The 13,846-nt window shown below is 43.8% G+C and overlaps 1 protein-coding gene across 2 annotated transcripts in view; it reads left to right on the forward strand.

Annotated features, from left to right (window-relative positions):
- Positions 1 to 12,262, forward strand: part of LOC124116089 — a 73,003-nt gene extending 60,741 nt beyond the window's left edge. For both annotated transcript variants that reach the window (XM_048382104.1, XM_048382105.1), the window contains 11 exons: positions 310 to 391; positions 950 to 1,064; positions 2,508 to 2,654; positions 3,053 to 3,181; positions 3,630 to 3,758; positions 4,149 to 4,277; positions 5,787 to 5,912; positions 6,781 to 6,917; positions 8,939 to 9,026; positions 10,670 to 10,818; positions 11,547 to 12,262. In XM_048382104.1, the coding sequence (XP_048238061.1) occupies positions 310 to 391; positions 950 to 1,064; positions 2,508 to 2,654; positions 3,053 to 3,181; positions 3,630 to 3,758; positions 4,149 to 4,277; positions 5,787 to 5,912; positions 6,781 to 6,917; positions 8,939 to 9,026; positions 10,670 to 10,818; positions 11,547 to 11,666 (1,351 nt within the window). In that variant the 3' untranslated portion in view covers positions 11,667 to 12,262. The remainder of the gene's footprint in view (positions 1 to 309; positions 392 to 949; positions 1,065 to 2,507; positions 2,655 to 3,052; positions 3,182 to 3,629; positions 3,759 to 4,148; positions 4,278 to 5,786; positions 5,913 to 6,780; positions 6,918 to 8,938; positions 9,027 to 10,669; positions 10,819 to 11,546) is intronic.
- The last annotated feature ends 1,584 nt before the right edge of the window (positions 12,263 to 13,846 follow it).

Genomic DNA, 13,846 nt, shown 5'->3' on the forward strand with positions numbered 1-13,846 from the left:
TGTCTCTAACATGAAACTTTACCATAGATCCATTTGTTAAAAAAAAGGTTAAATCTATGGAGAAAATAATTGATATCTAAAAACAATGAACAGTTGTCCATAAGAGGTTTCAAGTTTAAACAGCAACAGTGCTCAACTTGCCGTCTTTCAAATATGATAGCTATCAAATATGATAACATTGCCAACATATAAGTAACTGCTGTACAAATACTGTGACAAATACTGTGACAAATACTGTGACAAATACTGTGACAAATACTGTGACATTTTATGTGGATGTTTATGACATTGGCTTGTGTTATACTCCAGCTGTGTGAACGGTGCCTGTGACACGGTGACTGGGAACTGCACGTGTAACCCTGGTTACACAGGCACTGCGTGTGATCAGGCGGTAAGTCACAGCAAGTTACTCCCTCATGTACCGTATTTCCTCTTATAACTACCAGCAATCTGATGTTGAGCAGCTTGTAGAAAGAGTGCATTAAAAAATTACCGAAATCTTTTTGTATGTACAAAGTTGATAACCATTATGTGTTTTTAGATTTGCAGGTGTTATTGACAAATTCCTGGAAATTGAAAAAATTGAACATTCCAGCTTGCATCATTGGTTTGAGATGAAATTTCCGGCCATTGATTATTCAATGATGCTCACAAATCTAAAAGCACATAATGTTTATCTTCTAATTGAATGTGGTGCGTGGTATAGAATAAAACCGTGCAGAGCTTCCTTTTGTTTTCTTTAGGAATGTACACTTTCATGTACAAGGTCATATTTAAGGTAATTGTCATTAAGGAATTGTTTTTATTAAAACATGGTAATTTTTGTGTGTGTTGAAGAATACTGTTTTAATATCAACTTCCACTCAAAAAGATTAATGTGATATTTTATGTAGTCAAAAGATAAGGTTTTTTTAAGTTATACATTCATTTATATGTCTTTGCATGGCAGTGTCCTGATGGAACATGGGGAGGTAACTGTATCAATTCGTGTAACTGTGGACCACACTCAACTCGCTGTGACCAAACCATGGGATTCTGTATCTGCAACCCCGGGTTCCAGGGAGGTAGGCAACAATGTTCACAGGATCAGTTAGGCCTGGCAAAAAACAGATCGATAATCGGTGGGAAGAAATATTAACGATTATCGATATGGAAAGTGTGTCATCGATAATATCTCATATAAATTATTGTGATGAAATAAAAGTTTAGATTTACCGAAACAGATTTGTAATTGTCAATAATGTCAATTGTCGAGGATGGAAAGTAACTGTTTTTGTTACGTGTACATCTCAAATGTCCACAAAGTAATCCCTACATAAATGTGCCACCAATCACCAGTGGAGTCAAATATGTCGATTTCTTTCAGAATTTGTTTTGTGTATTTCCTCAAAGTTACTTCTCCGATATTTATCGATAATTGATTGACAGTAAGTTAACGAAAACCGATCTCTATGATGTGTATCGATAGCCAACCCTAGGATCAGTTGACTATTGCCACGTGCATGGTCACTTTGGAAATATTAATATTATTTTGTGTCATTATTGTCATTCTATCATCTGTTTTCATCACTGTTTCACTGTGGGAGAATGAAAGGTCGGTTTTCTGATCCGGTGACGTTGTCATACGAAGAGTGTTACAAGATGTTACTTGTTGTTACCCTGCCTGGTGTTCTGCATTAAGGTGATAAAACAAGGCAGCTTGGTATCCCAGTTTGTGTAGTCTGTTTGAATGGGGTATTCATCTTAATCTCTGGCTTGAACTCTCAGTAGCTAGAACTATAAAACCAACAAGTCCAAACAAGCAGCCACACACACACACACACACACACGCACACACACACACGCACACACACACACACACACACACACACACACACACACACACACACACATGCACACAGACACACACACACATGCACACAGACACACACACACACACACACGCACACACACACACACATACACACACATACATGCACACAGACACACACACACACACGCACACACACACACACACACACACACACACATGCACACAGACACACAGACACGTACACACACACATGCACACACACACACACACATGCACACAGACACACACACAGAGACACACACACACACAGACATGCACACACAGAGACACACACACACACACACACACACACACACACACACACACACACACATTACTATTTGAGTGAAATAATCTTGTACACGACGTTATAACCCTTTTCACCTTACCTCACCTATTTTATTGTGCTGGGGGAATGGAAAATGTTTTCATGTTTTGAAATTTTTGTGTTTAGTCTTTGAAAACCCAAGGGAGTTAGATTATGTGATGAACAAAGTAGATACCATAGAGGTGCTTCAATTGTCTGTATTATGAGATGGGTCTTGGTGTCTTGGTGATATATAAGACAATGAGAGGTTGTTATTGTCCAAAACATACTTACCGATAACTTAACAAGTTTCAGATTTTATATAACGTTGCTTTTTTTGGTCTTCAGTGAAATGTCGTCAGAGTTGTGACTCCGGCTACTACGGCGCCAACTGCTCCCTCACCTGCTCCTGTGCTGCTGGCAAGTCTCGCTGTAGCCCTCTCGACGGTTCCTGTGAGTGTACTGCTGGATATCAAGGCACCACATGTAGCCAGCGTGAGTATAGAAGGCCACACCTCTCCCCCACCCCCAGGCAAATCCCACTGAAAGGACCTACGAGTGTATTGATGAATAGAAGAGGGCCAGGTTCAGTCAAAGATTTCTCGGAATATAGATATTATGCAACAGGGGCCTGAGCACAGGCACTTACAGGCATGTTAAACACTGCAGTTCACTGTGGAGAATTACTCCCCTTAATTGTACCAGGATCAGCTGATCATGGGTTTGAATCCTAGATAAACCTGGTTATGTCCTTGATCTGTCACCATCTTACCCATGCTTATACATTTGACTGGTTTAAACATCAGCCTGCCTGACTTTAGGCGTTTATGAAAAATGTACCTGCCATGACTCTCTCGCTCCCTCCCTCCCTCACTCACTCACTCTGTTCACAGCATGCCCAGTGGGGAAGTGGGGCAACGGCTGCACCCAGGACTGTGAGTGCTCCAACAGAGGCAACTGCAGCATCACCACCGGCGTCTGTGACTGCGCGCCAGGCTACATGGGTGCAACTTGTGTTCAACGTATGTTAACTTGCTGTTTGAATTCAATTAATTTTTTTGAGAGGTATTTCAAAGTTGGAGTACTTATTAAGGATGAGATATATGGATGAACAACTTCTTTTTTACAATTAGGAGCGACGTTTCCATGCAGGATCGCACTTCGAGCTCTTGCTTCATAACGGTGTTAGAAAACCTACACCGAAACGTCGCTCCTGTCAAACAGGATTTCTGATACACATATACTTGCTACAAGACCATGTTAAGGCTATGTATTTCCAGATTTGATTATAAGAATATATATCTGCAGCACAACTTGAGAAACACAGTGCATAAGACAATATATTCAAGTTTCAACTTACAGTTCAACTTTTGGGAGAAGTAAAAACATCAGATGTGAGATAATAATGTGTGATATTCCTTTTTGTTCCTGATTTGATTTGAAATCAGATGGAATATTTTGTTATTTCAGCGTGTAAGCAAGATGTCTTCTGGGGGAAGAACTGTGCCAACCAGTGCAACTGTAATGGTCACCACTGTGATCATGTGACTGGATCATGTGACTGCCCGGCTGGAAAAACTGGAGCTAACTGTCAACAGGGTAACACAGTACACAAAATTTCAATTTGTTCAAATATGACACTTTAAGAGCTTCTCTATGTTTTTTAAGGAGTAAAAAGTAAGTGGACATTGTTTACTTTTTATTCTTTTTCTAAACACTATGTGCTCCTGGGAATATTGCAAGTTCCTGGAAAGAACATCCATTGTTGACTTGCCTGCAAGCATTATCTGTACCAGTCATTCCCTTGACATGGAACCATACGCTTGATGCTGTGGTCAGTATTATGCATTTTGTCATAGCTTTTATTTAATCATAAGTTGGCAGTGATATGTTCACAAACATTCCAGTGAATATTCTGAAGTGGGCTGTAATGCAACTGATGCTATTTTCTTGTGAGTTGAAGAAATATTCTCCTTCACTTCTCTTCAGACTGTGATGGGAGCCACTTTGGCCTGCAGTGTGCCCAGACATGTCAGTGTAAGAATAGTGCCGCGTGTGACCCTGTCACCGGCACCTGCCACTGTCCACAAGGCTGGTCCGGAGATTACTGCAACCAAAGTAAGTCTGTTAACACTGTCAGAGTCTCTGTTGTCCATCAGTTGGGGGAGGTTCTTGAGGTGGATCAGCCAAATGCCACACAGACCCAATAACATTGACAAAATAACCACCCACCACCCACAACCCACCAACCACCACCCACCAACCACCACCCACAACCCACCGCCCACCAACCACCACCCACCAACCACCACCCACAACCCACCACCCACAACCCACAACCCACCAACCACCACCCACCAACCACCACCCACCAACCACCACCCACAACCCACCGCCCACCGCCCACCAACCACCACCCACCAACCACCACCCACCAACCACCAACCACCACCCACCAACCACCACCCACCACCCACCGCCCACAACCCACCGCCCACCACCCACCAACCACCACCCACCAACCACCAACCACCACCCACCAACCACCACCCACCAACCACCACCCACCACCCACCACCCACCACCCACAACCCACCACCCATCACCCACCGCCCACAACCCACCACCCACCACCCACCAACCACCACCCAACACCCACCACCCACCACCCACCAACCACCACCCACCAACCACCACCCACCACCCACCAACCACCACCCACCAACCACCAACCATCACCCACCACCCACCACCCACCACCCACCAACCACCACCCACCAACCACCAACCACCACCCACCAACCATCACCCACCACCCACCACCCACCACCCACAACCCACCGCCCACCAACCACCAACCACCAACCACCAACCACCACCCACAACCCACCAACCACCACCCACCAACCACCACCCACAACCCACAACCCACCACCCACCAACCGCCACCCACCAACCACCACCAACCACCACCAACAACCCACCGCCCACCAACCAGCAGCCACCAACCAACAACCACCACCCACCAACCATCACCCACCAACCAACCACCACCCACCAACCACCACCCACCAACCAACCACCACCCACCAACCAACACCCACCAACCAACACCCACCACCCACCACCCACCAACCACCCACCACCAGCCACCCACCAACCACCAACCACCAACCACCCACCAACCACCACCCACCAACCACCAACCAACACCCACCACCCACCACCCACCACCCACCGACCACCAACCACCAACCACCATCCACCATCCACCACCAACCGATGTTCATATTCAAATTATGACCCCTCTCCTCTAAAGAGTACTGATTCCAAGTCTGTTCTTCAGATATCTGTCGACCTGTCTCATTATTTTGGGTAATGTGTACCCCTACTTTTTTAATATCATGGATCCGGCCTTGGCTTCCTGTTTGATGAGGTGAAAGTTATGGATTATCTCTCCCACTGCATCACGAATAGTCTCAAGGTGGAAAGATGGTCTACAAGGCTGAGTAGGTCCTAGGCACAGTGTCTGTATCATTCAAGACTGCTGCACAATAGTTTGTAAACATTCCACTACCTCCTCGAAGGAATGGTGACTGTCACAGGTGTACCCTTGATGTCTTTCAGAGTGCCCCCGTGGTCGCTATGGTGACGGATGTACGATGACCTGTAACTGTATGAACGGAGCGTCATGTGACACGACTGGCACGTGCCAGTGTGCCGCTGGGTACATGGGCACCAACTGCTCACAATGTGAGAGATAGTAATGCTACTTGGTGGTAATGTCAGGAACATTGTGTCTGCATTGTGTCTCCACTATGTCTCCATTGTGTCTCCATTGTGTCTCCATTGTGTCATTCACTCCATGTCTGTCACACGCTTTTTAGTTTTCAACATTTTCTCTGAAACTTTTGGTCCAACATATTTCCATGACTGCCCCAGCAGTGGCATCTTGATGCCACCAAGGTTAAATCTCTAGCTAAATACTTTTTTTGTTTAAAATTTGGAATTTCAATAACATCCAAAACATCAATGAGTCCCATTTTAAAAAAAATTATTTACAGAAAGTATGCAAAGAATAGTATCCCCCAACAACATGTAGAAAATATATTTTTTATAAGTTATAATTTTGTCAATTTGTTATTGTAAAGTGCTGAGTTGATTCAGTGACAATTAGTTTATCAAAAGTTGCTGTCAGGGGTGGGATGAGTCAAAATTTATGACCTGGGTACTCAACTTCCTGTTACCCGACCCTACCCTGGGTACCCACTGTAGGTATCAAGAGTTAGGTACATCACGTCAGATTGGGAATTGTTATTATTGTTATGAGCTGGCAAATGCTATTTACATGCACGTATAAAACAATCAGATCATGCATACACCGAAGTCAACTACAGTTATAGCTTTTCTCAAATGTATAAAAATCAGAAACAATGTGTGCATAGAAATAAATAAATGCAAACTAAAAAAAGTGACTTTTATTGTTATTGTACGTAAACAATATATTACGTGACCTACTCAGGACCCACCCGACCCAAGTACCCAACTTACCTGTCCCAGCCCTAGTAGCTACTGTCCATTCATGCCAGCACTATGTGAGATGTTCCCCGCCATGTTGCAGCGTGTGCGCGAGGGACATGGGGAGATGGCTGCAGACAGAAGTGTTCGTCCCTGTGTGCCGCCAGCTGTCTGGCAGACACTGGAGTCTGCCGGTGCCAGATGTGGACATGCCAGAATGGAGGAACGTGTGGCAAGGATGTGAGATTTATCTTCGTCATTCTACAGTTACCAGATATTGCGGAACCTTGTTAAAGCATACTGCTCAGACCTGATGACACTTAAGATAATGTGTAGAATCTATATCATCTCTGTCATCCGCATGTGGTTTCACTCTTACTAACACACAAAACAATTTCACAGACAGCGAATAGGATAAGCAGAAGTAGAATGTACGCACAGCTGCATTTATCCTGTGCTGTAAGTCATGGTGCAAAGTTGTCTCCCTTAGAAATTCCAGAAACCTATGATCATTGTTCGAAGCCCAGATTTGCCCTGATTAGGTTTCTTGATTTGCCAAGGTGGTAAATGGACATTATAACTGAAATATTGTTCTTATCAGCATTAAACCCAACACACTCATCTAATTCTGAATTCATGTTTAATGACACAGCTTCCAGAGCTGGGTGGGGGGTAGTAGTTTAATGATGGAAGAACCCTGTGGGGGGTCCCATGCCAAACTCATGTCATTAGACTAAAATAAGGACCAGGCCCAAAGGAATCTTAGCGCAATGATGATCGTAACTCCCATACTTTAACATAAACTTAAGACAGCCATAGCGCTACGATGGCATTGCAGAATGGTTGGTTGGTTGGTTTGTTGTTTAACGCCGCACTCAGCAATATTCCAGCTATATGACGGCGGTCTGTAATTAATTGAGTCTGGACCAGACAATCCAGTGATTGATATCATGAGCATCAACCCACGCAATTGGGATTGATGACCGTGCATCAACCAAGTCAGCGAGCCTGACCACCCGATCCCGTTAGTCCATTGCGGAACGGGATCCCGGAGGTGATACTGTCATCTAGGTGATTGTAGGTGCTATTCAACACTGTTTTTAGTTGCCAAGGATCCATTACCAAAGGCAGCTATGATAAATCTGGACAACATTCGGGCATTCCAACAAAAAACATCAGTCAAACACTTCTGTAGGGTATATAGCCCAGTCCTACATTGCCTACAAATTATGAAGACCCCGCCGTGATATGTTGCTGCAACAGTGTTCAAAGCTAATCCTCCCCTGACTCACCTCTGTGGTCATCCTAGTGGCTCAAGCGTTTGATCATCATGCCAAAGGTGTCCCCTGCTCTGGTATTGCTGGAATATAACTCAACTCACTTATGCACCCTTTAGTGACAAGCCGTCTACAGCATTAACTTTTTATTGCAGTATAAAAGTTGTAGGCCTACACCATATTTTAGTGAAGAGTCAAGGATCGGTCAGTTCTCAGTGATACATAACCACCTTGTCATTTCACAAGAACTGAACATGAACAGAACAGCAAAGGTAGAGATGTCCTAACAGCCCCGTGGGTCCCTGGAAATGTCAAATGTTTAAACTATGGAAAAGAAATATTGGTATGACCAATCTCATTAAAATCAGATCTTAGTTCTCGCTGCCGCTAAACAAAGATCTGAGGACATCCCATTGTGGGTCACGTCAGATCTACTTTGCGCGAACTTTGACCGACCAATGGAATGACCAATCAGTAGGCAGCTTTCTCGTGCTTTACGGCACTAATTTCAAATTGGCGACTACGCTTCGAAACATATTTTAACAAATTCTCGATTACAAATTTGAAGCCTGAACAAAAAACATTCTGGAATGGCTAGTAGATGGTCTAGATTGTATGGATTCAGTCGTTAAACCTGTAACTATCGTTCGGAATACCCCATGTTAAAGTTTTCGAGATTGCATGATTAGAAATCACATTCCGACTGTCACTTTCATAATTTGGTAAGTGACGCACTGATTGGTAGGATGAAAGGTCTTTCTGACGTGACCCCTAATGGGATGTCTTCAGATCTTTGTTTAGCGGTAGCGAGAAATAAAATCTGATTTTAATGAGATTGTGGTGTGACAATCATGAGACTGCCGGCTGGTTCCTGGCAAAAGAAGCCCCTTATGTCTCGCCCTTTGTCTAACCATTCATGACAAATAGGTCCAAGTCTATATTTCAGTTACACGTATATAAAAGCATTGAACTCTGTGTTTAAAGGGTCGCTGCAACTGTGTCCTGGGCTGGATGGGAGACAACTGCATGACAGGTCAAGGTCAGAACTTGAGGAGCAGCCAAAACCAATTCGGTGGGTGGGACACAACTTCATGTTCAGAAAGAGGCTTGTTAATAGTTCTGGGAGATTCACTGTATGGTTTGTGTTTTACCTGGGTCAGTAAACTGGGTGGTTGTGTGTTTTACCTGGGTCAGTAAACTGGGTGGTTGTGTGTTTTACCTAGGACAGTAAACTGGGTGGTTGTGTGTTTTACCTGGGACAGTAAACTGGGTGGTGGTGTGTTTTACCTAGGACAGTAAACTGGGTGGTGGTGTGTTTTACCTGATATAGTAAACTGGGTGGTGGTGTGTTTTACCTGGGACAGTAAACTGGGTGGTGGTGTGTTTTACCTGGGACAGTAAACTGGGTGGTGGTGTGTTTTACCTGATATAGTAAACTGGGTGGTGTTGTGTTTTACTTAGGACAGTAAACTGGGTGGTGGTGTGTTTTACCTAGGACAGTAAACTGGGTGGTGGTGTGTTTTACCTGGGACAGTAAACTGGGTGGTGGTGTGTTTTACCTGGGACAGTAAACTGGGTGGTGGTGTGTTTTACCTGGGACAGTAAACTGGGTGGTGTTGTGTTTTACCTGGGACAGTAAACTGGGTGGTGGTGTGTTTTACCTGGGACAGTAAACTGGGTGGTTGTGTGTTTTACCTGGGATAGTAACCTGGGTGGTGGTGTGTTTTACCTGGGATAGTAAACTGGGTGGTGTTGTGTTTTACCTGGGACAGTAAACTGGGTGGTGGTGTGTTTTACCTGATATAGTAAACTGGGTGGTGGTGTGTTTTACCTGGGATAGTAAACTGGGTGGTGTGTTTTACCTAGGACAGTAAACTGGGTGGTGGTGTGTTTTACCTGGGATAGTAAACTGGGTGGTGTGTTTTACCTGGGATAGTAAACATGGTGGTGGTGTGTTTTACCTGGGATAGTAAACTGGGTGGTGGTGTGTTTTACCTGGGATAGTAAACTGGGTGGTGGTGTGTTGCTTCCTTCTGGAATAGTGAACTACCTGGATACTATGTGCCTGTGTCTAGATTTTGTATATTTGCGGGCAAACAAACGCCAGTATGGATTGACAGACACTCTTAGACCACTGACGATTGGGACACAAGATGGAGAGGCTTTTCGGTTGCGAGAGGTTTTATTTTCGAAAACCACGCTAATAACCAGCCAACACTATTGGCGAAGGCTCATTAACATTAAAGTTAGAGAAAACTATTGCCCTTTGTATGACCAGTCCTAACACACTCAAATTCACCTTTGGGGATTCCAGGCTAGATCTGGTCCTCACTTACCTATTGGGCGAAAGAGGAGACCAAATGGATTGGAGGGTGAGACTTGGTGACTTTGTTGATGGCGTGTCATCAACGGAGTGGATCGTTGCTCATAATATCAATCACTGGATTATTTGATCCAGATTTGATTATTTACACTAGCAAATAGCAGGTATACTGCTAAGTGTGGTATTAAACAACACACACACACACACACACACACACACACACACACAAACACACAAACACACACACACACACACACACACACACACACATACACATTCTACTTAGAGATGTGCTGACATCAGCAGTCACTCTTGTAAAGCAGGGGCCTCGGGAGAGGAAATGGTGCTGCCATGACAACCTGTGCATTCCATTCTGTCCTCCTTTGTTTCAGATTTCTCCCTAAGTCTTGGACAGGTGATCGGTATCGTCATTGCCTTCCTCATTGTGCTGGTGGCAGCCATCGTAGGGATGGGGTTCTTTATGAGGCGACGGACACTCAAGAATGCTCCAACTTCTCCAGTCAAATACGAAGACAATGAGGTACATGAAGCTGCAGTCTTAGTTCACCTCTGGAGGCCATGTTGACTTACCACCTCGGTAGGGTAGTGGAGAGAGCATCTACAGAGAGCGGAACGTTGGTGCTTTGATCCCAGCTGCATCAGACCAAAAGATGATACAGTATGATTGAACACATTTAACTGTGTCATGGGTATATTTTTAGATGCAAGACATGTAAAATCAAAAATTATTTCTGAGGGATTCTTTGACAAAGAACTTGAAATCATACGCGCATTCTGATTGGTTTGTCGTATTTTCGCACATCACATTCATTATATTGAAAAATAAAAGTGCAAAAGATATTCTGCGACTTAGTCTTATATTGAAGTTGCAAAACTTATTGAACGCTCCTCGTATGTTGTAAGGGTTGACTTAATGGGTTGGCATATATCATTGCTCATAATATCAACCAGTGGTTTCCCTGGTCCAGACTCGATTTTTTACAGGCCATTGTCATATTGTTAGAATATTGCTGAGTGCAGCGTTAAACAACAAACAAACAAGTCATTACATGATGTAGGATCTACATGTACAATCAGTGTCAGTCAGTTACACTTTACCTCCACATATTTACCAATACAAACATGACAGATACCTGTATTGCAATTTTTTGCAACACAATTCTTTTGCCAATACACAGCCCTTAGGCACAAGAATTGTGGTTTGTCTCCTGAAGCTGCGTTATTTAGATCATGTTCTTGTCATTCAAGGTGAAGGTTTTGTCAAAAGACAAGGATGGCGGGTTTACCAATCCTAACTTCCATGACCAGCCGGAAGAGGATGTGATGACATCTCACCTGGAAATTGACCATGTGGACAGCCAAGCGTAAAGACAGAGATTCTATTTATAATACATCAAGTTGCATCTACACAGATCATGACCATTCCCCATTATGCAGTGAAGGAGATGGCGCTAGTGTCATATAGACAGCCATGCTTAAGCATATCAATTTCATTCCAAATAAGTCATTCACTCTAAGATGCATCTGCTCTGGGCCCACTTGCACAAAACGATCTAAGCGCTAAGACAATTGTAGACCTATGTTAAAGTATGGGAGTTAAGATCATCTTAGTGCTAAGATTGCCTTGTGCAAGTGGGCCCAGGTCCAGACCATTCGTGATCTTTAGTGGAGTAACGATATGCAGATACAGCAAACAAACTGTTCATCATCCATCTTACACAGATTCCAACAGAACCTTCACTGTGCCCTCTCGCCTGTTTCTGCTCTACAATATCCTATCTTCAATCTCCGAAATTTAAGAACAAATGATCCAGGGTTGTGCTTCACCTGCAAAAGAATAGATTACCGTATTCGACGTTATAAGCGCCCCGCTCTAATAAGCGCCCATGGTGACATTTGCTGATATATTGGCTGGTGAACAATCCCAATTAGCACCCCTTCCGATTGATCAATGTACACAAGACTAATTTATTATCGTATAATACGCACTCGTGTGCTATATGCACCCTTAATGGCAATAAAATTCTGGAAAAATATATCTGTCGTACATAAACATTTCAGGCTGTCAGCATAACCATGAAATTTATCTTTCAACTGTTTTTTTTCACCAAAATAATATTCTAATAAGAGCCCCCTATTTCTAATTTTGAGAGCGCCCTGGGCGCTTATTACGTCGAATACGGTACCAACAAGTACTGTGTCGGTATACGAATCATATCGCACCTGTAGTATCATGATCCATATCGCAACCCGACTATATTGTTATACCTCCAGTGATCATGCAGTTAAGGAGATGACGCTAGTGCTTGCTGTATTTCAAAGAGATACCCTCTAACTTTGCCGTGGACAGGTCTCGATTGGCTTTTTTGATATGCATAAATAAATACATTTGAAATTTGTCAATCTGGTCAATTTGTACATATTTGCCTTCAGCATTAACAGTTGCATAAATAAATGATTCATTTACTTGTACATTATCATTAGTGATTAAAATATATTTGTGTACAATGAATTCTGTTCTTTGTGATCATTGTTTGAGTGTTCAGCATGTTCTTCAGGACAGCAGTCATGGTCTAGTGGATAGAGCGTCTTCCCGGGGAGTGGTCGGTGGTTCAATCCCAGGCATCTCATACATAAAGACTTTAAAAGATGGTACTTGTTGTTACCCAGCCTGGAGTTCAGCATTGCATGAAAAGTTGTCATTTAAATATCTGGGTAATTTTTGTCAAAGTTTCTAAAATTTAACATTACCATGCCCGGAATTATGAAATTTGATGATAAAAAAACAAAGCAGATGACAATAAAACCGATCGCCAAAGCGCATCACGGCAAAGGCCTTAGTAACCTGATGCATGCGAGTTCCCCCATTTCTTGCCCTATAAAAATTCCACCCATATCAGATAACATTGATTCGTTATTGAATTGCTACCACATTCCAAGATTGACAAGAAATCAGCCACACCAAGCCCTTGGACGATTGCAAACTGGACATACCGCCCGGCAAGAAGCCAATGCATTTCAAGTCCACATAAGGACCATATACAGGCTCCAGCAACGGTACCAGACCACCAACACTACAGATGACCGACCGTGTAGTGGAAGACCAAGGGTCACCACCTGACGTAAGGATCGCTTTGTTACTGCTGTGGAAACTGCTCGACAGACCATGGGGGACACACCAGTGACATATTAGTGCGGATACCGTTCGTCGATTATTGACAAACAGACACCTCCAGTGTCACAGGCCAGGCACCGTCTTCAGTGGGCAACACAGCACCCGCATTGGCACCACCGGCAGTGGTGAAGAGTCTTCTTCTCAGACGAGAGCCGTTACTGTACCTCAACAGCAGATGGAAGAGAGAGAGAGTCTGGCAACGCCGTGGGGAACGTTATTCGCATGTTTGTGTTGTTGACTCGTGGGGTGGTCCGAGCATCATGGTGTGGGGAGAGGGAGGGGGGGAAATTGGTCTTGCACAGAGGGTCGGCCCTGTGGTCTTCCAGAGTGAGTGAGTGAGTACAGTTTTACGCTGCTTTTAGCAATACTCCAG

Source organism: Haliotis rufescens, unplaced genomic scaffold, assembly GCF_023055435.1.
Source record: "Haliotis rufescens isolate VD_foot unplaced genomic scaffold, xgHalRufe1.0.p SCAF_4, whole genome shotgun sequence".
Classification (NCBI taxonomy): Eukaryota; Metazoa; Mollusca; class Gastropoda; order Lepetellida; family Haliotidae; genus Haliotis; species Haliotis rufescens.